This window comes from Penicillium robsamsonii (assembly GCF_028829455.1).
Source record: "Penicillium robsamsonii strain IBT 29466 chromosome Unknown utg000005l_segment0_segment0, whole genome shotgun sequence".
NCBI lineage: Eukaryota > Fungi > Ascomycota > Eurotiomycetes > Eurotiales > Aspergillaceae > Penicillium > Penicillium robsamsonii.
Window position 1 is genome coordinate 1,729,420 of NW_026643223.1, and position 27,176 is coordinate 1,756,595.

Consider the following 27,176-nt stretch of genomic DNA (forward strand, 5'->3'; position numbering starts at 1 on the left):
TTGTGTAGAATGTAACTTTTTTTTTGGAGCGGAGAGCGGAGAGACCCCAAGCTTCCCGCTCTCATCCCACCTATCTCCCTCACACGTTTATCTTCCAGGTCGCCTAGATGCGGCTCTCACGCCGGTCTTTCCTTTCGGAGATTCCCTCAGTATGCTATTTGATGCTTGATGCTTGAATTCATCTTGGCTTTCTACTCCCTTCTTTACCATGGCTTCTCCGATGGCCACTGGAGGTACTGCCCCTCAAAGTGTTGAACATATTACACGGATAGCACAGAACTACGAGTACAACTCTTCCGTTCCATTGCGGTATTGGCTGAGAACTGCCGCGACGCTCTTACGTGAGGTTGGTTATAACTGTTGCCTGCATTTGAATCACCTCAGACTTGTTAACTCTTAACTTGCTAGGCCCACATTTACGAACGCGAAGGACACGATGAACAAGCCTATCTTATTCTATTCCGACACGCTCAGTTGATCCTGGTCCATCTTTCCAAGCACCCCGATATCAAAAAGAGTGAGGAAGATCGCAAGGCCTTGGTGGCAGCCGAGAAGGAGGTTGAGAAAAACCTCAGCAAGCTGGAAATCCTGAGGCCGCGCATCAATAAGCGGTATGAGCGTTACACTCAGTTGATGCAGGAGCGTGAATCTCGGAAACAGCCCTCACGAGCCAAAATTGTCGAGCCACGAGAACAAGTCCCGGATCCCGCTCTCTCCGGCGTGGCAGAACCTTTGGAAGCTGGAGCGAATCGAGATCTCGCCGTGCAGTTAGCCCAATCAGAGCTCAATCGCCGAGCCACCGTCCGAGGCTCAAAGGGTCTTTCTGGGCCATCTGCCGAAGAGCTGGAAACTCGTCGCGCAGCTGGGGTATGGGGGGGACTGGGATCATTCTATGAATTCGGATCTTAGTTTGGGTGATCGTGACCTCAGTCGACGTGTTCAGAACATCCCGTCCAATTTCGTTCACACAAATCAACCTTATGGCCAACGTGCCAAAGAGGCCGAGGTTCCTTCGTCGGTTACTTCTGCGTACAAGTATCCAACGGTGCCACGTCAAAAGCCCCTGGAGCCCACTGTGTCTCCAGGCCAAATTGCTATCCTTGACAAGAATGCCGAACGCCATGCGCCTCCGATATTGCCTCCGAAAGAGCATCTTGAGCCTAGCAGGGCATCTATTGTCGGCGATTCTGCAACAGCTGTAGCGCCCTCGCGGCCGGCAAAGGTATCGCCAGCTCCGGCGCTGCCTGCGAAGATCCAACCTTCCGAAGAAACTACGCGTTCAGATCTCGATCCCTCGAGTTACACCTTCAAACCCTCAGCCTATCTCGAAAATGGCACTCCCTTGCGCTCGGTGTTCTTGCCAGCGAACCTCCGATCCCGATTTTTATCTCTGGCTGCTCCTAACACGCGCGCCAACCTTGAGACATGCGGTATCCTGTGTGGTACCCTTGTTTCCAACGCCCTTTTCATATCCAAACTGGTTATTCCCGAGCAGACATCAACATCAGACACCTGCGAAACGGTTAATGAATCGGCTCTTTTCGATTACTGTGACTCTGAGGATTTGATGACGCTCGGCTGGATCCACACACATCCGTCACAGACCTGTTTCATGAGCTCCCGTGATCTACACACGCACTGCGGTTACCAAGTGATGCTGCCCGAGAGCATTGCCATCGTATGCGCTCCAAGCAAAACCCCCGATTGGGGCACATTCCGACTGACTGATCCTCCGGGTTTAAAGACGGTTCTAAACTGCAGCCAGACTGGCCTGTTCCATCCACATGCTGAGGAGAATATCTACACTGGGGCTTTGCGACCAGGGCATGTTTTCGAAGCCAGTGGGTTAGAATTTGAGACAGTGGATCTTCGTCCTTAAAGAACTAATTGCCTGCGTTTTGATTGTTTCATACACACTAAGATACCATCATCGTCTGCATTGATCTGGCTTTTTTATGTGACATTTCATATCAATAAGCTTCTTTCCTTTCTAGAAGGGCCACATTGCCAATTATGTCAATAGCGTTGAATTCTACCTTTTACTACTTACATGGGGTTCCAATTGAAATAGTTTGTAAATTAAAGATGTATTTGACGTTTTATACTGGGATCTATAACAAAGTTAAGCTTTAGTTGGCCATCGAGTATCATCTCAGCAACATTTGAAGTATCTCTAGCTATTTTAACAAGATAATTGGCACTTATTTGATCCTCCAAATACAACATACTGGCTAAGAGCCAAAAACTCATGCGCCCTACCAGGCCGACTTGGCTTATTTCCCCACCTGATAAGCGATAGCCGTCTCAACTTCCACTCCGCATTCGTACTTCCTTTACTTCCTTCACTTAGCAACTTCGTCAATTGATTTTGAATTGCTCGCATGTCGTCCGCGTCACAAGAAAATACCGCCTCCGACCCCCCCACCTCCTCCACCCCGGGATCAGCTCAGACATCCACCCAAAAACCACACTACCAATCCGCCGCCTCCTACTTCTCCTACCCAGTCAGCCACGTCGTCTCAGGACTGTACCGTCGCATCACAGACCCAGACATATCCAAAGAAATGCCCTCCGTCATGCCCTGGTCACGCTCCTCCTCCTCATCTGAAGTGTTCACACCACGCCGAACAGCCTCACCCTTCCAACCACCACCACTCACACCCCTAAACCTCGAAATCCCCACAGCAGCACACCTCCTCCAACAACAACTCCTAACCCGCGCCCTAGCAGAAGAGATAAGACTGCTAGTCCCGCCCCGCCTCCAACTCGTCGAAACATGGCGTCTAGCCTACAGCCTCGACCGCGACGGCGCCTCCCTCTCAACCCTCTACGAGAACTGCGCCGAGTTCTCCTACCGCAGCCCGCGGGCGGGCTACGTCCTCGTCGTCAGAGACTCCTCGCCCTACAGCTCCGTCTTCGGTGCCTACATGACAGACGCCCCACACCCGGACTCGCAGTTCTTCGGCACAGGAGAGTGTTTCCTCTGGCGTGCTAGCGTGCTCCCACCTCCGGCTAGCTTCGCCCTACCCGGTGAAGGACCCCAATCAGAGGAAGTCCTTGAGCGTGCGGGTCTTCCTCCTCCACCATCTGCGGATACCACCACCGCTGCCCGCTGGAGTACTTTCCGCAATGACAAGTCGAAACCTGCGCACGCGGAATCGCCGGCTCATAATCTCAATATGAATATTAAAACCAATCTCGCCGCTGCAAGCGGTGGTGTTCTGGCACCGCCTTCGCCTTCTTCCATTAATACCCCTTCGCGGAGTGGTGCGAGTACCCCCGAACGAATTCGCTTCAAGGCTTTCCCCTACAGTGGAGTTAATGATTATATGATCTTCTGTGAAACCGGATTTCTCAGTCTAGGAGGCGGGTAAGTGTTTTATGTTACGGAAGAAGATATTGTTCTTGGCTAATATATGGGAATAGTGACGGTCACTATGGATTGTGGCTTGATAGCAGTCTCGAAAAGGGTGTTAGTGCATCCTGCCAGACCTTTGGCAATGAGCCTCTTTCCGATGAAGGCGTCAAGTTCGATGTTCTTGGCGTCGAAGTGTGGTATGTGGGTTCTTGAAGAAGATGTATAGCCTGGCACCTTGCACTGGATGTATAAAGGAGCTGCCTGTGTCAGTGTGGATATATGTATTGAGAGGGGATCTGTTTCGATATAAACAGGGCCGACAGGATCGGACTCGGGCATTCATCGAGATAGAATACCCGGATATCTCAGGAAAATGGTCTTCGGGTTTATTTAGTTTATCTTAACGACTTTCCAAATACTCAGACAACTATGTGGTGCTGGCATCTCTGCATTGTTGGTTCTGTTTTGTCATTTACCTTAATTTAGTACTTGTTTGGTGTCTTGTCTAATGATCTACATTTGGTAATAATACATATAGGGATATTATGAAGTTTGATAGAACAATTACCTGAAGAGTTTCTTGCTATTAGCACATACAAGCTATTTGTTTTTCATTTTCATTTTTCAAAAGCAATCCCTAGATTGCAGCCACGTTGGTCAACCCGTAGATATCCCACTTTCTTCGTCATCCCTTTTTTTGGATTTTCCCTCATTTTCCTTTGTGCTGGCTTTCTTCAATTCTCAAGGGAAAGCTGGTGGTCTCTTCGTTCCTTTGGCGGCCGGTAAGACGCCGTTAAACGTCATGCTGAGCTGGTAGCCAGCCAGTCGCAACTCCTATATCACAGTCAGTGTAAATTCGCATTAATGAATCTGAGCTCGCTACCTCTGGTGAATAAGATTTGAACTTATCGTGGTAACATATCGAATAGTATCGATTGGTCATGATGCTACCATGATGGACATCCTTCTCCTCCCAATACCAATTCCTATCGAGTAAACAAACCATGTTAGCCAGTTTCTTAGAAACGAACAATAAGCCAAAACAAGACACGCTATACAGCAAGAAAGGGATAGGAAGAACAAGAGTTAGAGAAGGGGGCATGTAAGATAGGGAAACTACCATATACTCACCGATCATAACAACGGGTATCTGGTGTAGGGGAAACCAGTGAAGACCAGAAAGTGCCAGGTTGGAGTGTCGATCGAATGGGAAGTACAGCCTTAAAGGACGCAGGTGCATTGGAATCACGAGGGCTTGGCTCAGGGTTCGCAGTTGGGAAAGATACAGATGGCGAACCCGTCACCCCTGGATTGACCGTACTGAAGTTCAAGCCAAATGGACCACTGGGGCAAAGTGAGATTGAGCCCTGCTTGTCGGATGCCGAGTTGTAGGGCCACGAAAGTTGGTACCTGGGCGTGTCGTTCGGGCCTCGAAGTGTAGAATCCATGCATAATACTCCGAAAGGGTTGGAAGATGCACCACTGCATAAAATACCTTGAGGCATGAGGAACAATTGAGGGGATGGGCATCCATGAGCCGAGACTGTTCCAGAATCCTTGATTGTTCCAGTAAATGGTGTGGCTTTCTTCGCAACGATGAATTTCGTCAATGCTCGCACTCCAGCCAGCAAATTTTCTAGTTCGTGAGCCAGGCCTTCATGCGATTTCTTTACACCATCGTGCACATCAGCGAATAGTTCCTCGATTTGCTTGTTCTCCATGTTGGTGATTGTTTGGGTTGTCAAGACATCACCCAGAGGGCTGAGAAGGCAATTTTCGATCCCGAGAGTTGCAACGTTGTCCATGAAGATTAGAAGCGCGTTCTATCTCTCGTCAGTATCATGTAGACAATAAAAGTATATCATAATTGATTGGTTATCGTAACTCACGTTGTAGTATGCCTGCATCTGGTCAACAATGTCCGAGGCTGTAGACTGATTACTTGATGAATCCACATGCTGAGTAGCCACCTTGAGCGCTTCAATATTGAAATTATTGTTCGGAATCGAAGGAAACATCTGTTGGAGGTTGTCCAGCAGTCGATCATTCCTGGATTTCTGTATCCTGGCAACAAAGCTTCGATCAAGAGGCAATGGGTGACCTCGAAGAAAGCTTCGACTCATAGGCATTGGGTGGCCTCGCTTGTAATAAGTAGTCAGCTCAAGTAGCTTTATCAGTAGGTCTTCTTCCATTTTGTCAAACTGGGGGCAAATGATGGTCCGCATTATCACCACAGACGTGCGTTCATCCGCAAGATGGTTCAACAGAAGGGTCACAAAGTCCAGGGCGTACTCCCATGATTTCATCAGATGGACTCGAGCAATCTCCTCCCAGGGTCGCGACTGGTCCCGGAATAGGCTACCCGCTAGTAGCTGATTTCCACTCCCTGGAAGTTCAATTCCTCGATCGCGGCGCATTTGCTCACTGACCTCAAGTTCGAACTCTGACCGGCTTCTGTGAACCGGCTGTCTGATATTTGAATAAGGGTTGCAAGGGTGTAGTAACGACATTATCTGGTTGTTGACTCCATGAATGAATTGACGACACCCGGCAATTTCCATAATATCTGCAAAATCCTCGTTCAAGTCACGAATGACAGCACGAAGACGTCGAGGGTCGTGAGACTTGGATTTAGCTCCATCCCCATCCACCGATGTAGCAAAGAAGTTGTCAGTGTACATGCCACTCAGTGCTTGTTCGGTTATGCGCTGGAAAGCACTGCTCAGATTGAAAAGTAATGCTTTCTGTTGATCGATAGTCTGTCGAGGAACACTGAGCTTAGCTAGTCTCGATTGGTTTTTCATAATGATTTTGTCGAATTCAGAAATCAGGCCAGGAAGGTTGCTCTGGACATGATTCACAAGGAGAGTGCTGAGTCGACGTCGCAGGTTGCTAGTCCCTGTGGATTGTCTTCCCACGGTTTTCCAATCTCCTCGCTCGAAGAATTCTTTCTCCCTCTCATCTCTTTCGTCGTCTGGCACATCGCGTGTCTCGTACGATCGGGTGCACACTAAATGTAACCCCATCGGCAATTCGGAGGTTGTGTCTTTGATAGCCTTCTGCCATAACATTTCCTCGTCTGATGATGCTTCGAGTGTATCGAGGTGAGTAACAATCCCCATAATCCGCTTTCGTTCTCTGTCATATTTGTCTGCAAAATCGAGGATCTTCTGGACACAAATGTCGATTTTTGCCGATACCACCGGGAGAATGATACTGCGCGCATTCAGCATGTATTTTTCCATGTGAAGAAGGGTAGGATCCTTTGCACGACTTCTGTCACCCGTGCCTTCTGTAAAATAGCGCCCAGGCATATCGATAAGGGTCAGGTCTGGGTGCTCGGGTCCAGAAACCTCGACTTTGATGATATCGTCAGTGAATCCATTCTCAATTGAAGGTCCAAGAAATTCCATAGCTTTCCCAATCAGTGATGCTGACTGCTCAGTATTGGGATGAGCAGTGGACTCGAAAGCCTTGATTCTCTGGAGATCTTTGTCGCTTTTCTTGGACGGGCCAGGTTCGATGCTCACTTTAAAGCAGGTTGTTGGACGGCGGCGTAGTATTATCTCTGTAACAAACCCAGTGTAAAGATCATTCTTCACTGGAAATCCCACGCGAGAAATTGCCTCAATAATGGAGCGTTTGCCGTTGGACTTGGAACCACAGACAATCATCTGTGGCAAACTAACGAGCTCGCCGACACCGAGGGTACGGAGTCTATCGATCGTATCAAGGAGCTGGACCTGGTGTAGCTGAGGCAGTGTCCCGCCAGGCTCGGCTGGATTAGACATGGTAAGGCTTAGATGTAGTAGATAGGTAGCAGGTAGGAATAAAGATAGAACGAGCTATCTTTCGGGGATAGCAGGATGGATAAAGAATATGAGAAGATGGGAATATGGGAAGAAAAAAGGAAATGGAAGGAGAGCGGATGTTATAGAGCAAACAACATCCTTAGGCTACCTAATATCAACAAAGTTCCAAAGAGCCGTCACCTAGCAATATCATGTGCTATCATGTGCGTCTGTAAGCCTATGAATCCATACCTTCTCTACTCCTTCCCTTCACTCCCCAAACACAAAGATCCAGCTTACTGCCATTTTCACTACACGGGTGTGGAACACCGAGCAGGATTTGAAACGAGTTCGATGCATGATTATAATGAATGATCTTGTCGATTAAATCTTGTTATTGACAAGGGTTTAGCTACCTTAATTTGGATGCAAGTGACCTATGTCAACTCGGTTGTGAGAGATGTTCTGATATCATTCTGAGAACCTTTTTTGTATGTAGTAGTAGCATATAGTTGTGGGACATTTGACTGATTGTTGGATATCTCATTTGTGAATTGTCTGAACTAGCTAGCTACTTTGAAAAATAAGATCTCGTCTAACGAGTGCCACCCGTTAGCTGCAAATTAGTATCCCCTAAGAAACGCGCCACAAAGAACGGGAGAAACAAAGTAGTGAATGTGAAGAAGACCTCAATATAGAGATCTCCAGCGGCGTCAGAATAGTGAAGACCCCGCAAATAAAGCCACAACATTAGGAAAGATGGAAAAGCACAAAACATCAGGGGGTATGGGTAATAATACAAAAAGAGAGGAAAATCGAGGGCCGGTAGGGGGAAGGGGTGTGAAGACTAATAAGGTGAGTTGACAATGTCATCCTTGTTAAGACGACTGCTCCATCTGCTGCGCGCACGGTTTGGTGTGGAGGGACCAGCGATGCTCTCGCGCGTGGGCTTCTGGAAGGTACGCTTGGCGACCATGTTGACCTCGTTTGGCAGAGCAACAATGACATTCTTGTCAGAGCCGAATCGGAAGTTATCTGCCATGACATTCTCACCGTACCGCTTGATAGTGTACGGGTCCTTGCGGTTGGCAATAACCTTCTTCATACTCCATGTAATGATGAAAGGACCGGTAGCGGTGACAATGCTAGTTTCCGTAGAGTCGACACCAGTGTTGAAGCGTGCAGTGGTGAACGAGAGAGGTTGTTTGGTCTCGTGCTGGAACTGGGCAACGTGCGCGGGCTGCAAGCCGAGACGGCGGGGCTGAGGCTTCGAGTCCTTCGCGAAAGCACGCTCGAATCCGAGCTTGCCCTCGTTCTTGCCTTCCTTCTGCAATGAATCGATGAGGAGAAGGTAGGTGCGGCAAGTTGCCAGCACCCAGCGTCCATCTGCAGACACATCAAGGCCGATGATAGGCTCGCCGAGAGCCGGGATATGAGTCTTCGCATTGATGCCCAGACGGTCGAACATGCGGATGTCACCCTTGTTAGATGCGACAGCTAGGTATCCCTTCTCGGTAGTAGCCATAGCCGAGAAGTCATTCTTGCTGGCGTACTGCTTCAGATCAGAATCAACAAGCTTGTTGCCAGAAAGACGAGGATCGATGCGGTAAAGGGCGTTCTTGGAGACACCAACGAATGGCTGCGCCGCGGTCATTTGTGCGAATTTCTGCGAGCTTTGTTAGTGTATCCAGAGAAAGATTTCAAACCCTGCGAGATAACTTACATTTTCGGGAGCAAATGTCTCCACGGCAATATCGTCATGGACCTTCCATTCGTCGACGATTTTGCCGTACTCCAGATCCATCTTGTACAGCGAGTTGGGATCGTCTCCATTCTGAAGAATCATATTCTGATCCTCGGCATGGAGCATGACCTTCTTGGGGCTGAACAGGTTGCCCTTAGGGGTCTCGACCTTTGAAATAGTCGTGGAGAATTCAAGGTTGTTGTGAGCGGTGTGCTTGAAGACACCGATCTTGGACCCGCGCACAACGAATGATCGATCATGCTTGTAGCCGACTGCCAGTTGCGAGTTGACGTTTCCATCTGAATCACGAGTGACAACATCTTCTTCCTCTTCATCGCTGTCATAATGCTCACTGCGCTGAGCATCGTCCTGCTCGCCATCGTATTCTTCTTCCACATCTTCTTCTTCCTCCTCCTCAGCTTCTTCCGATTCCTTGGCGTCAGCATCTTCCATGGTAAGATCCTGGAAGGCATCAAGAACATAGTCTCGATCATTCTCCTTGACCTTGGTCCACTTCAGCTCATTGAGCTGTTCCCATAGCGCCTGCATCAGACCTTCCTGGAACCGTTCTTCCGAGGCTTGGTCCTTGAACCGCAGGAGCCATGAGTAGGCCGAACCATCTTCACCGTAGTGGTTGAAGATGAACGAAAGATATTCGAAGTTAAAGACGGGGTTGATATCGGCGACGACAGCCTGTCCTAGCCACTCCTTGTCCTTGCCGGCAATCTGGAGCCAGTACTGCCAAGTACCAACCTCCGAGACAGTCGCAACGATGTCCGATTCTTGGAGCACGAAGGTTCCAGTGGAAAAGTCGAACAAATGCAGCTCAGCATTCTCCTTGCAGAGAATCTCCTTCGCTTCGGGATGGGCTACAGACGGCGGGGCAGTAGTCGGTTGCTCCTCGAGAGTGGCAGTCTTGATTTGTCCTTTGGACTGAGCATATTCCACGTCTCGTGCCATGGCTGCAGCTGAATCTTCTGCCGACACGGAATTTCCGCGTGCCTTTATGGTTGGCGAAGAGACTGGACTGGCAGACGGAAGGGGGTTTTCCTCGTGGTATGAGAACTCCTCCAACTCTGCCTCGGTGGCCTTCTGTGCGCTGCGGCGGTGTTTGCGTTCGTACTGACACTGGAGGGCAGCAAGCTCGAAAGTGGCAACTTTATCCGATGGGACCGAAGAGTCACAGATGAATTCAAAGATATCACCAGCGTCGCCGCTCAGGTCATCCCAGGCCAATATCTTTGCGCCTCCTTCACGGAGTTCAGAGCGGAAGTGCAGGGTTTGGTCCAAGAGGAAAACTTTCTCGTCCTTATCTAGGCCGTCGCCTGCGCCTTGCTCACCGTCGTCGTCCGCAAGTTCTTCCTCGCCCTCTTCGTAGGCTCTTTGAATTACAAGTTGGTACTGAAAGTCCTGTCCGGTCCGTCGGATCGTCGCAGCGGCGTCCTTGAAGATAAGCTCAGAGTAACCTTTGGGCGACTGTGGGCGGACCAGGTACAGCTCGCCTTGCGGTATTTCGATGATGGATTCTTTCGAAGCATCACCAAACAGGAATTTGCTCACTATCAAATTAAGAGAAGACGAAAGATTAGTTTCCTAGTTCAAAACGGTAAAGAAGCAAAAATTGCCCTTGTATGGAGGGGTTTGGCGGGGCATGAAGACCGTGTTGCTTACCGTTGCGGAGCATAAACATGGTTGCGAGGGGCAGCTGCCAAACAAAAATTCTAGAGGCGGTTAAATGGGAAGGAGTAGGAAGAAGAAGTGAAGAGAAGGTAATGTGGGAAAGAGCGAAAAAGATAGGCTCAGTGGCAAAGGCTCTTCTGCCTATATGAAGAGGATAGCGAGAAAGAAGCGAAAGCAAGTCTTCAAGTGCAATAATCACAATGAAAGTCGCCTCCGTCATAGATTGTGGCTGTTGTGGCTAATTGGCTTAGGTAAGCGGTCGATTTCGTCAATATGCCGAAATAGGCACTATGCTTTTCTACATTCATAGCAATGCTCAACCAGATAAAAAAAAACTCCGTGCAGACGATAATCAATGTGAGATGATTGATACAAGGGTATTTTCACACCTCAATTGATGATTGTCTCCCTTTTGGCGTTGTAAATATGTACAAGGTATTCATTGGATAGCTCAAGCTATTCCTTTTCTTCGTTTTCGTCCTCGCTTCCTTCCTCGAAAGCTGCAATCTCTTCCAGCTGCTTCTTCTGGTCTGCTTCGAGTTCATCCTCATTCCCATCTCCATCATCATTCTCGGCATCATCCTCGCCCTCATTCTGGTTTTGCTTCAAAGCGCCACCTTTCCGGGTAGGAATAACCTTCATGAACGCCTTGCCCCAGTCACGAAGCTCCAACCATTGAAGCATAATCTCAATGACATGGTTGGTGGCTAGGACCGGACGATGCGCCATTTGAATGTACTGGCCGATCGGCAATTTGGCAGTTTTGATGCCCTTTGAAACCGCCTGATTGTAGCAGACTGCCTTGTGTCGGTTCTTATCCACTAGCGCTCCAACAATATAAGTGCTGTAAGGCTTCAGCTCGGTCAAAGTATTCTCACTATCGCTGCTGAGATAGATGATTTCCCCATCCTCGGGCTTCGCATCAGTTTGTTCAGCAAACGGCCCAGCGAGCTGACCTCCTCGCGCGGACGCCATCTGTTCTTTGGCCAGCTCAGCAGCATGCACAAAGTCTTCCTGCAAAAAGCGAATACGCTTCCAGTTCTTGTGACTCGCTAACACGGTGTCAAATCGCTCTTTCAGTAATCTGTCGAATGACGAGAACATCATGTGCGCATTGAAGGGTGCGCGGCTGTTGTCTGAGTAGGACCGTGTAAGCTGACCGGCCAATGAGATGCGCTCTCTGTCAGACATCAGCTCGTCGTAACCGCAATCCATCACGATCGTTAAAGGTAAGAGTGTTGACCGGGTGTGCTTGGCTTTGTTGCCTCGCCATAACACCCGTAGCTCTTTGACAGCTTCCTCGCCGCCTTTTTCCCTTGCCTCCACAATCATAGCATGGCGACGTTCTCGCTTTTGTACGAGCTTTTCCTTCTTCTGGGCCTTTTGAAGCGCGCGCTTTTGCTGGTGAGCTTCCGCGCGGCGCAATTTCTTCATTTGGTTTTTCGACATAACAGGCGCGGCTCCCTCGGCGCCATCTTGAGTTGCAGATTCATCGGCAGTTTGTGTCTCCTTATGAACCGTAAATTCTGAGAGATCGAGAGGTTCGTTGCCAATCTGAGCGGTCGCGGGCTGCGCTTTGTTGCCGGCAACATCACCAGCTCCAGTCATGGCAGGGGCGGGCACCTCGTGGGTGATATCTTCGTGATCCAGTTTGGCTAATTTCCGAGGCCGTTCTTGCTCCTCCATAGTAGTTTAGTGGAATTGGCAAACAAAAGATAAAGGTGGGCTGTCGATTGTAGATCAAAAGTTCAAAAAGCGCTCCGAGACTCATCGACCAATGACGTGCGCCGCAGCCCTCATTACTGTGCAAACTTCACGTGACCCTCCAGACCCAACTTCTCCAATCGTCACAGCGGCTCCTCGGTATCCCTCTAAGCCCTTAACCCGCTCAATACCGTCACAATGCCTCAGGATATGCCCCCAACGGGGGGCTACGCGCAAGTCCAGTACAAGGTAAGCCTTGCAACTCGGCTTTCTGGCTCGCAATGGCCCTGCGCACCCAGCACACAGACATCCAAGCTAACGTTTCCTTTCTTACTCTCTATAGCGGAACGTCCCTGCCCGCGGCTTCAAGCCCGCCTACTATATGATTGGCATGCACGTCATCATGGCTTACGGTTTCTACAAGTACTTCCACGGTGTCCGTGAGCAGCGGTACGTTTCATCCAGCCACAGGCACCTTTCCTTCCTCCGATCGACCCGAGAGAACCGCAATTAGAACCCAATGCAAACCCGGTAGTGGAAAAGAAGTGAACTTAATGACTGATACGTGTTTGAACGATAGCGAGCTCGCCCGTGAGAAGATGTGGTCCCGTCTGCACCTTACTCCTCTCCTCCAGGCAGAGGAGGACCGCGACCAGGTCCGCCGGCACTACGCCGACAAGGCGCGTGAGAAGGAGCTTCTCGGCACCGATGCCAAGGTCTACAACTCCGACCGGTATGTTCCGTGCAAGCGCAGTTGAGACGCTATATTGTTTCCGGTATTGATACTAATTTTGCTTGTCTGAACAGCTTTGTCCGCCCTACTTTCGCCTATACCCCCGCCAATCTCACTCAATAGACAGTCTGACAATGTCACACTTATTTTGAGCGATATTGTACCTCATTTCCCTCCTTTTGACTCTGTATGATGCTGGTGTTTTGGGATGCTTGGTTGGGTGACCTCTTGCCTCCATGGTATACGGACTGAACTGGGCCTTTCTGATCGTTGTGGGAGAGCTAGAAACATTGTGGTGGCAGTTGGATTGAACCGTCTCGAAGCCTTTTCGAGGAAAACATTGTAGATATTACTTGCCTAGTGAAGGGTTTAGTTCAGTCTTTTGCAATATGTCTTATTTCTTTACTCGTTCCAAAAACTTCTTCTCGTGGCAGAATCACAAGTAGGCTTGAGGTAAAGAAAGTAATATATTCGTGCATAATGTGATGTGGCTTTTCTATGATATTATCTCTTGCAAAGCGCCGCTGCTCGCTAACGATGGGGGTAGTTGATAAGCTGCAACGCAGATCCAGACAAAAAGATCAAGCAAGGCGAAATGTGACACTGCAAAAATGGCAGTTTGGTCGCCAATGGTGTAAAGAATGGAGATAGACATCCATGGTATGTAAAATGAAGAATCAACAAGCGCGGTGGCACCGCAACATGTTTCAATTTTTCATGACCCAAAAGCACATGATGCTGAGGCTATCCAAATAGATCAGCCACACCACCAAGATCGGGGCCATCATTGATATCAACACGGTGGTTCTGTTGCTGAGTCTCCATCTCATTGGTCATATACCTCTCCTGCAATGCTGAACGGGCCTTACGACGTTCCTCGCGAGAACCCAGTATCTTCCCTTGCTCGGCAACACTGATACCGCGCAAAGGCTCGAGAAGCTCTAAGACTAATGCACGCTGCTGTCTTGGTGAGGTAGTTTGATGAAGTGCAGACTCGGTCTGGGCCACTTTCTCTGCGCTGATTCCAGGCAAGCTCAGGAAAACAGCACGAGGCGTCTCGCTACAGAAGCCATAGAGACACCAAATTGATGCAATTAGCTGAGCGAGGTCCTTTTGCATATCAACAAAGTATGATTCATGTACAGATGAAATGCATGCTGTGAGGACATCAGTACATATGAATTCGCGTATGGTCGCGATAGTTTGGGTGTCCTGAATATCGTTCGTGGGCGCAAAGTCTTGTAGAATTGACCGAATGACGCGGGTGATAATGCTACCGCTACGCGTATCGCGCATGCGAAGAGCGTGCGTGCAGAAAAGCATGACTGGCTCAAATATCGCGGGGGAAGAGAGAACGAAATGGCGAATAGAATCAGAGAGGTTCGGGGTAGGCTGGGGTGCGCTGGGATCCGATTCAGTCCCATCTGGGTCTGAGAGGTAACGTTCCGTCAGTATGGGCTGGTTTAAGCTTTGGCATAGTCGATGGGTCAGGGATTGTTTACCGCCTCTCTGTGGATCGAATAGGCTGGCTACCATGATCACAGCAGAGTAAGTCAACTGGCGAAGGACACTTTCGGACTTCATCTCTGTGGTGAGATCGCCATCCGAAATTCCGTTCCTGCGTTGTTCTATGATTTCCCATTCTGTGGTGACTTTGCGATCAATGTTGGTGAATAGAGTCGATAGCATGGGGGGCAGGAATTGGCTGCGGAATTGCACGGGGCAGTCATCAATCAGACAACGTGAGATGTTGAGAAGAACCGAGAACTGGTGGGAGGAGAGATGCGGTGAGTCAACAAACAGTGCTTCAGATAATGGTCCTGGGAGTTCGGCGAATCCATAGAAGTGCTCACGCATCCTGCTCATGCTGAACAGCATAGAGTAGCATGCTTCGCGGACAGCTCTGACTTTTCCTCGAACTGATGATGCAAACCCTTCAAGTGTAGACTTCGATGATGTGATTCTGGCGTAAAACTCGTCGCGGCTGCCAATGGAAATACCAGCCTGCCAAAATCGATCTGTGAGGATGCGTTCAACCACTGGTTGCATACCTTCGACCATATTCCAATTGGCAGGATTGTGGAAGGCATGGGCGTGTCTTGAAATTGAAAGTTAGCCTGGTGGCATGAACCTGCATTAACATAGATGATTACCTGACAAGCTGCAGCAACGTGGGAAGAACCACAGGGATCAGATCGTGCCACATCTCGCAAGCGGTCACGTAAGCTGGTGAGGACTTTTTGACTCGATCCGTGGAAACAGCCAACATAGTCTTAGTACCACGCAATGGCAATAGCTAGAATATATTGGGTCAGATTGGAACAGCACAGAAATAGGGGTTGGGTTTCTTACCTGGAACTTTCTGGTCATCTCTTCTTGAACTAGCCTTCCTTCGCTATCCAAGACAACTTCGGACCAGTCTGGAATTTTCTGTGCTTCTTTGGATTGCATGTATGGACCGACATTTTCTAATCCAAGCATATTGCAGAACCCAGGGAAAGTGGAGCTGTTGTGACGAAATTCGTCGTCTTGCCATGACTCTCGGATGGGCTGCAGGAAGGATGCGAGACGATTTTGGCGCAGATAAGGATCAGCATTAATTGCGCGTTGCCTGCATTGTGTCAGTAGGGGACAGTTTTAGATGAGAACAGGGATGTGAAGGCAATTTACATAATAATGAGCAAGATAGAAGTCAGTTCCATTTGCAACTTGTCATCGACGTGGTTAGCCAGCGTGATTTCTTTGATCTTTGGCTCAAGAAGATCGTAGAAAGTCTACAGTGGGCATGGTTAGCGACTAGTAGACGATCAGGATGTGAGAATTGACATACATAGAAGTAGTCAGCATAGCGCATAGCCAACCGGCGAAGTTCAGAGCTTGCCAATCCATGGAGTTCTTTGACAGCCTCGGAATATAATGGGTATTCAGAATGGTCTGGTAGACGAGACATGAGAATGTGCTCCAGAACTTTGAGCGCAAATCCCGGATGATTGTCCAAAGCCTTTGAAGATATGTCGACAGCCAATTTGATGACTCTCTGTTTCAGGACCGGATCCTATGGCAAAGAGATGAGTGGCTGGAATTCCCTGGATTTGTGCAAAATCACTTACCTCAAAAGACCTTTGCATCAGACTTGAAGCCCAGTTTTCCACCGCATGTTCTAATTCCATTCGTTTAGACTCCTACAACACATTAGCAACCGATTATCCATTTTCCCGCGCCATTCTCTTACATCACGCTGGGGTGCTTTTCCATGAGCCGAAACCCACTTGTTGTAGCCCTTGATGACAGCCTCGACCACTGAGAATTGAGCATCTGCTCGCATGAGAGGAATCGAGGATTTAGTAAAAGTTTGCACTGTAGAATGAATCAGTCTCTAAGTCCACAGTTGGTCGGACTTTTGATACTCACTGCTAAATGGCTCAACGCCACTATACAAGTTGTCGAGGTTGGTGTCCACCCGGGCCAGAATTTCACGCACCGCTTCTTGAGGCCGCTTGAAGGTGATAGTTTCGATGATCGAAGAACAGTAACGGCGGTAGTTGCCAACAAAGGCATGCCGCTCTGGAATTGTATCAATGTCCTCTACCAAAAACTGCACGGTAGGATCATCGGATTCAGTCGGGAGAGACTCCCAACGGAGAAGCCTCTGGGTGCAAATGTTCAAGAAGTGAGGAGTTTGCTCTAGCACAAAGCCCAGGTTACTTATTTTTGAGCTTTGTAACAGCCTGGACCAAAGATGCAAGCACGGTATGGAGACTGTCAAGCTCTGGTGTTGCATGATGTTGACCATGAATTGCAGGAATGGCGGCAGATTCAAACGGTCCATGGTAGAGACTAAGAACTTGTCGTCTTCCAAGCATCCTGCAATGTATGAAACCATCTCAGAAAGCTTTTTGGAGATAAGATATTTGGGATCATCGACATCGTCCGGACCCACGATTGACCATTCGTAAAGCCGTTGAAGAACAACGAGGTATTCTGACTCAAACATCAGGCAGACTAGCTCGTGGGAGTCTTCGCTACCGATGGTGTTTCTTCCGTAGAGCGCATGAAGTGCTTCAATTGCAGCGAGCAGCACCTGGTCATCTTGACAAGGCAAAGCTCGGAAAATGCTGGGAACAACCTGGGAGGCAATGACCCCTTTGTAGACAGACCATGACAGGGCAGATCTCAGAGTTGCCAGGGCCTTTATGGCCGCATCCCGAGCCTGTTCCGAGCTAGAGACATTCTGGACGCAGTTATCGAGGAATTCGCAGATTCGAACGAGCCAGCCCTCCTGTCCACAGCGTGGAACGGTGGCGACGTTTTTATCGCCAGTAATTTGCTCTACAATTCCTGCAGGGGTAAAGATCTCAATGAGCGACCGATTGAGCTCACCTCCCCGCAATGACGATGCAGTATCTTCTCGGAAAAATACATCCTCGGAAAGGGTCTCCAGAACAGCGAGTACCAGCTCCTTGTGAACGAGAGATGCACCCCAGAACTGAACCAGGTTAGCATCCATATCCATCCAATCCAGTCCCCAGGTCTTCTTGGCGGCCTCGCTCCACAGCTGGGAGATCTTGTTCCGGAAATAGGCAGGGTCTTCGGGGCGGACGTTCTCGGCGAGTTGCAAAATCATCATGCGCAAGGACTTGGCTTCTTCGGGATTGGTGAAGTTGTATTGGCGAAGAACGTGATCCAGGAGAGTAAGACCGAAGTATCGAACAACGGGCTCATGTTCCATACGAGAAGCCAAAAGGAAACCATTTCGCGCGGCGGCAACAGAATCTTTCAGGCTCTCCACGAACTGCGAAGCCTCCTTACGGATCTCGTTTGACGATGTAGGGTTGTGAATGAGTTGCAGGGCGCGGATGATATCGGCCATGCCGCTCTCTGACAGCTCCTCCGCAGCCATCTTGCTGATGCGTTGCAGAAGTATTTGGTGAACAAAAAAGTAAATTCTCGGTGTCGTTTCACAGTAGGAGACCGCGTCTCATAGTCAGGAGAGGGCAGGTAAGACTCGATGGCCGTTGAACTTGTCCTGTGTTTGCTTAGCAGTCGGACACCGCAACGGCCATCCGCACGCGCCACTCGCTCTTTCCGGGGGAGGGTGGTTCGAGGTTGAGGACCGAACTTGAAGCTGTGAATCGGTACTTTTGCAATGCAGGGGGGTTGGCGCAGGTTAAGATCACGAAAGGGACGACTTGCAGAAGACAATTGGTGACTTGTCGGGCTGAGAATTTTCCCTGGAGATCAACAAGGGCACACCGCTCACCCGTTGATGCTCCGCTCTTCTTTCACTAAGTGTGCGCTAGATAGAAGACTAGATGAAAATATGTTAAGGTTAAAGAGGATTAGTTATGTAACAATTGCTATAATATTTCTTTGTTTTATGCTAATGTACGTTGTTGGTGTCATCATAGCTGCCTATGATGCCCCCGAGCTATGCCCCTCATCATTGTTTATCTTATCTCGCATACCCCCGGCTGTTGTATACTTCGACACTATAGACCTGTCACATACATGTATACCTAAAAAGTGATATTAGGTATCATTTGACAATCCGATTGTCTTTTATTGTCTTTTCTCGGGGGTTCTTTTACCCTTTGAGGATTTAAAGAGGTGGTGGAAACAAGAATAATGGAAGATATGTAACGAAGCAATTGATCTTGAATTGGTTATTAGGCAATTTAACACTTAGAACACAATAGCAATTTCACATTACGACACATTGGCCCTTCTGACATTGTTCCAGATAACTGACATCTTCGCCTCCAGGATTAGCAAACTCTCCAGGCTTGCGTTTGAGTCCCTCGATCTTGATATCCTGTTCTCCTTCGGCATGCCACCATCGAAGACGCTGTAGCTTGACACCCTGGATATCTTGAACATCAATGTCATATTTGCCACCGCTGACTGCAACAACGATGCAACTTTCTGGGAAATGGAACTCGGGAAGATATATTTCGGTCGGGGCGTTCGCGGGGGTTGCTCCTTTGGCCGTCAATGATAGAGTAAACGCACAATTCTTGAGATCAAAAACATGACTATCCAACTTTCCGCTGACGTATGTTGGACTCGGGCGGATGTATGCCTCTGCAGCACGATATCCTTGCTGTTGTTTTAGACATGGCTGAGAGTGGTCACTAGAGATCGAAGGAGTTGACAAAACACCTTTGAGATTATGAGGTCCAACATTTGGCTCTTCCGCGCTACTCTGGCTTTCGGAGTAGGCAGGGGAATGGGGATCAAGGGGTCGAGTGGTGGATCCTGCTGGCAGTTCTGGATCGTCGCGGGAATAAATAGACAGGTCCTCGCCATTCCATTGATCACCCCATTCGTGGTCGTTCTACGTTGTGTTAGTACCATTCATGGTCTGAGGAGCAAAAATACCTACTTGTGTGACATATACCCACAAAGTAAAGCCATTGGAAGTGCTGCCTTCTAGTGCAAAATGGTTTGCATCCATGGCGCTGGTTTGGCTACTATAGTCACCGGTCTTGTATGCATTTTTGTCGTCCATGTCATAGGGAATTCCAATCTCCGTGAATACCACCGGATGACTGCCCATGTAATTTCGGCTTTCATCGCGGAGGAATTTAAGCTGGTCACGCAAACAGTTGCGAATGGCCGATTCGCCAATCTTGAGGGCAAAGGCAGGGGTGAGGTACTTGCCCCGGAGGACACCAATAACATCCACATTGTAGAGTCGATTCCTAGATGAAATTAGTAGGGCCACATCTAATTGAAGAACCTTGACCAAATCTCACCAATGCTTTGTCAAAAGAGTTAACCCGTCATAGTAATGAACCGCATGGACCATGTTTGGATCATCGTCAGTAGTGCCTTTGACATCAGGCGGGACCTCCATCACAGGTGGCTGGCAAAACATTATTGCGTCGGACCAGATTCCTCGAATGGCATTTTTGTATGCTCGGTAATGATCCAAGAAATATGAGTTTGTAAATCTCTCATAGTCAAGTGGTTCGCCAGTCCGAGGATTCTTTGAGAAGTAATCCTTCTGTAGAAGGGTGTCTGTGGACGGGTCCCAGACTCCATGCTGAGCCCATATGCACTCTCCAAGTTTCCACCCAGGGTCACGTTGCCAGCCATATTTGCCATCATCGTGATCGGCTGGCAACCAGGCTATTTCACCTGCTGGATCCACTAGGTTTGTCCCAGTTTTGTAAGGTCCAAAGTTGCCAAATGCCCACGTTGTCTGCTCGCAAGCCTTGCCTGAGCCGGTGAGCATTGCTTGGAATGCAGTCGGTGAAGTACCAAGTTGGAGTTGTTGTTCCGGCGGAATTACTGAAATGTCTTTCACACCAATAATACCACGGTGTGGTTCATTCATGCTTTCCCAGCCAATGATAACTTCGCCATCCAGATCACCCGCTTCATGAATTCCCCGTGCCAAGTATGCACATGCATCAATAAAGTGTTTCTGGAGATAGTCTTGAATGTTCATCCCATCAATGACCGCTTTAGGAGCAAAGTCCCGCCCAGCCCAAAATAAGGTGAACATAGTTTGACAAACTAGTCTAGTATAATTCGTGCTCCAGATCATCTTAGGAAATTCTGCGGGGATGTCGTATGTGTTTTGAACCAAGGCGGCTTCCGTGTCTTTGAAGGTTTTGGGGTTTAGCCCCGCTGCATAGAGCGTCCACATTGGTGCCCCAGATCCTCCTGAGAATCGAGACCACTAAGAGGTGGTGGGTTAGCATGAGGTTGTATGTTCTTTGCCCCGGTGATCATCTATACTTACCACATCCTGATGTGGGTCCATAAAGACCCAGAAGTCGTATTGTTTGGCTATCCTGAGTACTTCTATAGTGAATGCAACCCACTCATCGTCGTACATTCCCGGTCCTGCATGCTCAATGGCTTCCCAGGTAAAGATGTACCTGATTGTGTTATAGCCCCATTTCCGAAGGCGTTTGAAATGAAGATGGGCATCATCTAGTGGAAATGGCCGTCCAACAAACGAGACATTGTTCGCATCAAAGAACTTCTCGGCGACGTATGTGGGTATGTCGGGTGTCTTGGGGTATTTCGCATCGGCCGCAACATTTATCCCCCTCAGTGTAATCTCCCGGTTATGGGGGTCTCGAAAAGACTGTCCCTCAACCTTTAGACGCAGAGGGGCCATTGTTGCCCCGAAGGTCAAGTCGATGAAGTCGCAGTTTCGCGCGGGAGGTTTAAGGGTGGGCAAGTCAATAAACGAAGTATACAAAGCTCACAGTTCGTAGGAAGTAGATATCTGGACCCAGGCAACGACGTTCCTATTCCTTCAACTCGGCTAGTAGTAGTGCAATAGCTTGCGAACGAGCCTTGGCAACCCTTGCGAAGGTCACACGTCCCGAGCTGTCCGATACCTTCGTACAAATCACCAGAACACGTGATTCTAACCACTTCAAGAAACCTTCCAGGAGGTTTTGACTTGCTAGGGTTGTGCTCAACACGTCTGCCGTGAGATATTCAAGGTGATTCTTTTCTTTCTATCTGCTCATTCAGACTTCCAAGTGCAACAGTGGACTCATTGCCTTCAGACTAGTGTCCACCCTCGATAACGATAAGCAGTGACGTATCGAGAGCTAGCCGACCGCTTTGCTCCACCACGACAGTTTCCCCCCGCTGTCTCTGCACAACGGGAATCATGTCGAGCAAAGCGGCATTGAAAGCTGTGCGAGCAGCTTTGGAATCGAAGGATTACCAAGCGGCTGCTGAAAAAGCTAAGGAACTTGTGAAGAACGAGCCGAAGAATTACCATGCGTATGCCAATTCCTGATCCTGTACTGAACATGACTAATTCGGGTTGTTTTTTTTCTCGTTAGGAATGTCTTCCTTGGTCTCGCCAACGATCGGTTGAATAAGAATAATGACGCAGAGAACGCTTATGTTGCTGCGACCTCTATCAATCCCAACGATAAAACTGCTTGGCAAGGCTTGATCTCCCTGTACGAGAAACAGGGTGGCTGCAGCCATGATGGTTATCACAAGGCGGTCATTGCTCTTGGAAATATATTTGCCGACAAGTATGCTTTTATTCCTCGGTGATTCATGTATACGAAGGGAAATTGACTAATGGCTTCTAGCGACGAGAAGGAACGCTGCCAGGATCTGGTCAACAAATACACAAAGTCGATGAAGAACAATGGGACCATAAGTCAACACAAGCATGCATTGGAACTCCAGATACCGGGGTCGCCTCTGTACGACTTTCTTGAGGGCCGGTTGCCTCGTCCATCCCAAACATACCAGCGATTGATCGAAATCACCGAGCGTCAAGAAAGAGAGTTTATCAATCGTGAAATCGGAGAGCGCAGAACGCGTCTTGGTGCTCGCATCGAACAAGTGACCCAAGAAGTTCGACGGGAAGCTGCAAACAAGAGCCGATTGGATCAATATTACCAAGGAATGATTGATTGGACCAACGACGATACGGTACGCCGTCAATACGAGGAGAAGTTGTTTCAGCGTGCATATGAAGAACTTGGATTTCTGCCTGATAGGGAGAAGGAGGCGAAGAGAGCAGCCGTTTTCAAGGCAGCACATGACATGGTGATCATCAAACATCCGTTCGAACCCGCATGGAAGGTTTTCCTGGGGTGGTTGGATGTTGAGGATTACTCCCAGTATGACGTGGGGCACCTGCGCGAATACATTGAGTTCTTCCCGGAATCTGGACTCTCGCATGTTCTGAATGGATTTTTATCGAGCGAATTATCGCCATTTCCCAATGAGCCCTCAGACGAAACAAGAGGCGAAGATGCCAACGATGGCAAGGAAACCGCAGCCACTCGACCTGATAATGAAATTGATGACGATGCAACTGCCCCTCAAGACCCTTTTGCTCTTATGGTCGAAGGATTGGACTCCGCTCGAGATTCAATTCTTGCCCACCGCATTATGGCAGATGTCTACCTCTCTTTCGAAGAGTATGAGAGCGTGGTCAATGTTGCTCGTAAGGGGTTACTGTACGTTGATAACTTGGTAAAGTACAGTGGGGTCAAGATCCCTAATACAGTTGATTCCTTGAACAACGCACTTGCCAATGCCATGATTCATTATCAATCTCCCCGGCACCACCCAGATGCGAAAAGAATTTTCGAGGGCATTCTCGAACGGAACCCAACCTCCTCTAATTGCCTGCTTGGGATTGGTCTGATTTTAAAAGAGGACCAGGACTACACTGAAGCCGTCGATTTCCTGCAGCGATCACTTGAACGCGATTCTTCTAATCTCAAGATTCGTGGAGAGCTTGCTTGGTGTGAAGCATTGAGTGGCGATCTTGAAGGTGGCCTAGCCAGTCTTCAGGCTACACTCAAGGACCTGAAAGAAGCTCAACCGGACAACAGGGAGTTCAGATCTGAGCTTCTTTACCGCATTGGTTACTGCCAGTGGGAGCTTGATCCGTCCCCAGCTGCGCGCAAAGATCGCAGTCGTGCTTATGCTAGCCTCGTTGCTTCCATTCAGGCGAATATGAACTTCGCTCCAGCATACACCATTCTTGGTTTCTACTACGCAGACTACAAGAAGGATAAATCCAGAGCTCGAAGATGTTTCCACAAGGCATTTGAACTGTCAACCTCTGAGATTGAAGCCGCCGAGCGTCTTGCCAGGGGATTTGCTGACTCGAAGGAATGGGACCTCGTCGAAGTAATTGCACAACGGGTAGTTGACTCCGGCAAGGCTAGGCCTGCCCCTGGATCAAAACGCCGAGGGTTCAGCTGGCCATATGCGGCATTGGGGTCGGTTCAGGTCAACAAACAGGAATACAGCAAAAGTGTTGTGTCCTTCCAAGCAGCGCTTCGACTCACACCAACAGATTACCATTCATGGGTCGGTCTTGCCGAAAGCTATCACCACTCTGGTCGGTACAACGCCGCCACCAAGACATTTGAGCACGCACAAGCATTGGAACCAGAGCTTTCAGCTGAAGAAAAGGAGCATGTATGGTTTGCAAGTTATATGCTGGCAAATGTCAGACGGGAGCTTGGCCAATACGATGAAGCCATTGCTGCTTACGAACATGTCCTGAAATCCCGTCCTGGTGACATTGGTGTGACTCTCGCGCTCCTTCAGACCCTAACTGAAAGTTCGACAAAGAGCGTTAGCCTTGGTCTGTTTAACGATGCGGCAGAGCTGGCCTACAAAGCTATCTCAGTGGCTAGCTCGCTGGTGCAGATCAAAAGCGACATTTTTAACTTGTGGAAGGCTGTAGGCGATGCCTTCGCCAACTTCTCATACATGAAGGCCAAGGCTGGAAAGGTGTCTACTTCTAGCTGCAAGGCTTTAGTAGCAGTCGATCTCGACCCTATGGCCCTTGATGTCATGACTGATATTGATGGCGTCGGAACTGATTGGCTCGCAGCCAACGAAAGTGAAGACTTGTTGCCATCTGACTTCTATGTTCACCTCTCTATCATCGCCTGTAAACGTGCACTCCATGTTTCCGTGCATGATACTCATTCTCAAGCAGTTGCTTGGTACAACCTTGGTTGGGCTGAATATTTGGCATATCGCAGTGTGCAGCCGGACTCGATCAAGAAAGGTAACAAGTCTCGCAAGTTCTTGAAAGCAGCCATGCGGTGCTTCAAGAGAGCAATCGAATTGGAGGCGGGCAATGCTGATTTCTGGAACGCATTGGGCGTCGTCACTGCAAGCATGAGCCCCAAGGTCTCCCAGCATGCGTTTGTACGAAGTTTGCATTTGAATGAACGCAACGCGCAAGTTTGGACCAATCTTGGAGCACTCTACCTCCTCCACGAAGAAGGACAGCAATCCTACAAGACCTTCTTGCGAGCGCAGGCCACCGACCCAGACTATTCACTGGCTTGGGTGGGCCAAGGTTTCCTTTCAATTAATGGTCGCGAGATGCAGGAGGCGCGAGGTTATTTCGAGCATGCCTTTGATATCTCAAACTCATCCGACATTCTCACTAAGCGCCAGTTCAGTCTGACTCACTTTGATCACCTTAATTCGACTTCTGCCTCCGAGGTGTCCGAACTCATTCAGCCATTCTTCGCGTTGCACCAACTCTGCATCCAGGACCCGTCAAACTTGCCGTTTGTGCACCTTTCCGCCTTATTGGCAGAGAGAATGGGCGAGACCGCAGATGCCGAGTCTAGTCTACAGGTTGTCTGTTCTGGCATGGAAGACGAGTTCGAAAAGACCGAGTCACCAGCTTCCCTTTCGAGGTATGCCCAAGCAAACGCAGATATGGCTCGTGTCCTGCTTGCACGCCATTCTTATGCAGAGGCCGCGGAGAAGGCTGAGCTCGCGCTCACCCTCTCTGAGGAGGAAGACGCGGTGAAATTCGATCCCGAAGCTTGCAAGAAGCTTCGTCTTTCTGCGCATCTGACCGCTGGCCTAGCACATTACAACCTGAAGTCTATGGACCAAGCTATCGATATGTTCCGTGATGCCCTCGAAGAAGCAGACCATGCTCCAGATGTTGTCTGTCTTCTTGCCCAGGTCCTGTGGGCCAAGGGCGGCGAGGAGAATCGGGCTGTTGCTCGCGAGCAACTGCTCGACTGCGTGATGAATCACCCTGGCCACATCGGAGCAGTCACCCTTTTGGGTGCCATCGCTCTTCTCGATGCGGACAAGGACGCCATTGAAGCAGTTGAATCAGATCTTAATAGCATGATCTCGCGCGATGACATCGATCTCCACGACCGAGCTAAAATCATCAAACTTTTGAGTGCCATCTCAGCAATGGGACTCAACGATAACGCAGCCGTTCCTGAAAAAATCAGGCGCATTGGAGATGCCACTGCTGCGGTGATGCTTACACCCGGGCAACCCGCCGGGTGGATGGAGTTGTCAGCAGCGTCGCGAAAGACGTACCCAGCCGCAATGGCCATCAAACGCGCTCTGCGGAGCGTACCTCCTTATGGCAATCTCGGAGCCGAGGATCTCAGCGAAGCCTACGCGCAAACTGGCAAGCTTGGTGACGCCTTCCGAGCGATCATGATTGCCCCATGGAAACGCAATGGATGGGAGGAATTGAGCCACAATGTACCTACCCGGAACATGTGGACGCGCTGCAGGGCAGACCATGACCACGATTCATAAACCTCCCCTACTATGGAAGCGCCGTACAAGCGGTGGACCGGAGTAATCGGACAAGCAAGTAATTACCCTACCACCCTGCCACAGCGCCATACAAGCAAGATGGCTGAGTGAACTTGATGCACAGTGTATTTACTTTAACTGCACAATCAGCTTTTAGCGAACGAACATGAGAACATTAAATTCAAAACAATATATTAAATGTATTCATAATAGACTAAGAGAAATGCAAATTACATACCATAATAAGTGGGAAGTAAAAGAAGTTATTCAGCGGTTGTGTCCACGATGAGCTGTCTCTTCTCATTCTCTCTCGATACCGGCAGTTTTCTCCAACAATCTAACCTTCCTACCCTCCCTCCACGGTTTATCCAGAGCCTCAATATTGCCCCCGAGCAGAGTAACAGACCCCGGAGAGAGCAGCACCATACCTCTCGCAACAGACGGATTACGGAGCAAGAGCTTCGCCCCAATAGCAAGTTTCTCCAACGCTATCCCATCAATACGCTGCAATTCAACACCCACAGCCATAGTTCCCGCTGCATCTTGAAGAATCAGGCGATGCGGCCCATACCCACTGTTCCCGGACACACTCGCAGCACCGCTCGCCGGATTGTTATTCGCGCCATTGTTCTCTGACGCTTCGGAGTCATCGCCTACCGCTATTGTGCGCACAATCTCACGGCCATGGATCGCTTCACCGCGCTCAACGCGCTCAATCGCTTCGATTTGACTCCATAGACTTGTGCCGATGTCTTCGATGTCCAGCACTTGCACAGGGATTGAGCCTTGTATCCGTCGCTCTTGGACTGTCGGGTTATGGACATCGACTGGTAGTACGCATGATCTGTGTTTAGAGAGTGATTCCCTGATGTCAGAGGCGAGGAGACGGAATATAGCCGTCTGCGTGAGAGCCGAGGCGGGGATATTGCGTTGTGATGTGCTGGATGATAGGAAGGCATTGAGCCAGGGTCGGGCGACTGAGAGGGATTTGGTGCTCAGAATCTGAGCTGAAATTTGATCAGGACTAGTCATGATGTTCCGGATTCCCTTAGGATCATATTGGCGCATATGGTAAATCAAAAGAAAGCGAGGTTTGGAGAA

General features: G+C 49.2%; 10 protein-coding genes across 10 annotated transcripts; 4 read left to right on the forward strand and 6 right to left on the reverse strand.

Annotated features, from left to right (window-relative positions):
- Nucleotides 1-208: 208 nt before the first annotated feature.
- On the forward strand, nucleotides 209-1,879 carry N7447_008689 (putative endosome-associated ubiquitin isopeptidase (AmsH); the record flags this gene model as incomplete). Its single annotated transcript, XM_057232951.1, has 3 exons — nucleotides 209-346; nucleotides 409-867; nucleotides 944-1,879. 3 exons carry the CDS (start codon nucleotides 209-211, stop codon nucleotides 1,877-1,879), a joined length of 1,533 nt encoding a protein of 510 aa, XP_057082493.1.
- A 502-nt stretch (nucleotides 1,880-2,381) lies between these two features.
- Nucleotides 2,382-3,571, forward strand: N7447_008690 (putative oxidative stress response protein Oxr1; the record flags this gene model as incomplete). The annotated part of the gene is made up of 2 exons (XM_057232952.1): nucleotides 2,382-3,370; nucleotides 3,427-3,571. The coding sequence occupies 2 exons, from the start codon at nucleotides 2,382-2,384 to the stop codon at nucleotides 3,569-3,571; spliced, it is 1,134 nt and encodes a 377-aa protein (XP_057082494.1).
- A 528-nt stretch (nucleotides 3,572-4,099) lies between these two features.
- N7447_008691 (dynamin family protein) lies at nucleotides 4,100-7,149 on the reverse strand (the record flags this gene model as incomplete). The annotated part of the gene is made up of 4 exons (XM_057232953.1): nucleotides 4,100-4,192; nucleotides 4,242-4,344; nucleotides 4,490-5,181; nucleotides 5,248-7,149. The coding sequence occupies 4 exons, from the start codon at nucleotides 7,147-7,149 to the stop codon at nucleotides 4,100-4,102; spliced, it is 2,790 nt and encodes a 929-aa protein (XP_057082495.1).
- Nucleotides 7,150-7,996: 847 nt separating this feature from the next.
- N7447_008692 (uncharacterized protein) lies at nucleotides 7,997-10,583 on the reverse strand (the record flags this gene model as incomplete). Its single annotated transcript, XM_057232954.1, has 3 exons — nucleotides 7,997-8,815; nucleotides 8,873-10,452; nucleotides 10,565-10,583. 3 exons carry the CDS (start codon nucleotides 10,581-10,583, stop codon nucleotides 7,997-7,999), a joined length of 2,418 nt encoding a protein of 805 aa, XP_057082496.1.
- Nucleotides 10,584-11,029: 446 nt separating this feature from the next.
- On the reverse strand, nucleotides 11,030-12,259 carry trm10 (tRNA (guanine(9)-N(1))-methyltransferase; the record flags this gene model as incomplete). Its single annotated transcript, XM_057232955.1, has 1 exon — nucleotides 11,030-12,259. The coding sequence occupies one exon, from the start codon at nucleotides 12,257-12,259 to the stop codon at nucleotides 11,030-11,032; it is 1,230 nt and encodes a 409-aa protein (XP_057082497.1).
- A 216-nt stretch (nucleotides 12,260-12,475) lies between these two features.
- On the forward strand, nucleotides 12,476-13,133 carry N7447_008694 (putative NADH-ubiquinone oxidoreductase subunit GRIM-19; the record flags this gene model as incomplete). Its single annotated transcript, XM_057232956.1, has 4 exons — nucleotides 12,476-12,526; nucleotides 12,621-12,727; nucleotides 12,858-13,010; nucleotides 13,085-13,133. The coding sequence occupies 4 exons, from the start codon at nucleotides 12,476-12,478 to the stop codon at nucleotides 13,131-13,133; spliced, it is 360 nt and encodes a 119-aa protein (XP_057082498.1).
- Nucleotides 13,134-13,754: 621 nt separating this feature from the next.
- On the reverse strand, nucleotides 13,755-17,910 carry N7447_008695 (karyopherin MSN5; the record flags this gene model as incomplete). The annotated part of the gene is made up of 8 exons (XM_057232957.1): nucleotides 13,755-15,108; nucleotides 15,164-15,306; nucleotides 15,363-15,621; nucleotides 15,681-15,784; nucleotides 15,841-16,065; nucleotides 16,121-16,192; nucleotides 16,243-16,367; nucleotides 16,422-17,910. The coding sequence occupies 8 exons, from the start codon at nucleotides 17,908-17,910 to the stop codon at nucleotides 13,755-13,757; spliced, it is 3,771 nt and encodes a 1,256-aa protein (XP_057082499.1).
- An 801-nt stretch (nucleotides 17,911-18,711) lies between these two features.
- Nucleotides 18,712-21,144, reverse strand: N7447_008696 (sterylglucosidase 1; the record flags this gene model as incomplete). The annotated part of the gene is made up of 4 exons (XM_057232958.1): nucleotides 18,712-19,344; nucleotides 19,393-19,711; nucleotides 19,766-20,697; nucleotides 20,761-21,144. 4 exons carry the CDS (start codon nucleotides 21,142-21,144, stop codon nucleotides 18,712-18,714), a joined length of 2,268 nt encoding a protein of 755 aa, XP_057082500.1.
- A 507-nt stretch (nucleotides 21,145-21,651) lies between these two features.
- N7447_008697 (SKI complex subunit tetratricopeptide repeat protein SKI3) lies at nucleotides 21,652-26,075 on the forward strand (the record flags this gene model as incomplete). The annotated part of the gene is made up of 3 exons (XM_057232959.1): nucleotides 21,652-21,767; nucleotides 21,830-22,030; nucleotides 22,091-26,075. The coding sequence occupies 3 exons, from the start codon at nucleotides 21,652-21,654 to the stop codon at nucleotides 26,073-26,075; spliced, it is 4,302 nt and encodes a 1,433-aa protein (XP_057082501.1).
- A 300-nt stretch (nucleotides 26,076-26,375) lies between these two features.
- N7447_008698 (OB fold domain-containing protein) lies at nucleotides 26,376-27,107 on the reverse strand (the record flags this gene model as incomplete). Its single annotated transcript, XM_057232960.1, has 1 exon — nucleotides 26,376-27,107. One exon carries the CDS (start codon nucleotides 27,105-27,107, stop codon nucleotides 26,376-26,378), a length of 732 nt encoding a protein of 243 aa, XP_057082502.1.
- Nucleotides 27,108-27,176: the final 69 nt, after the last annotated feature.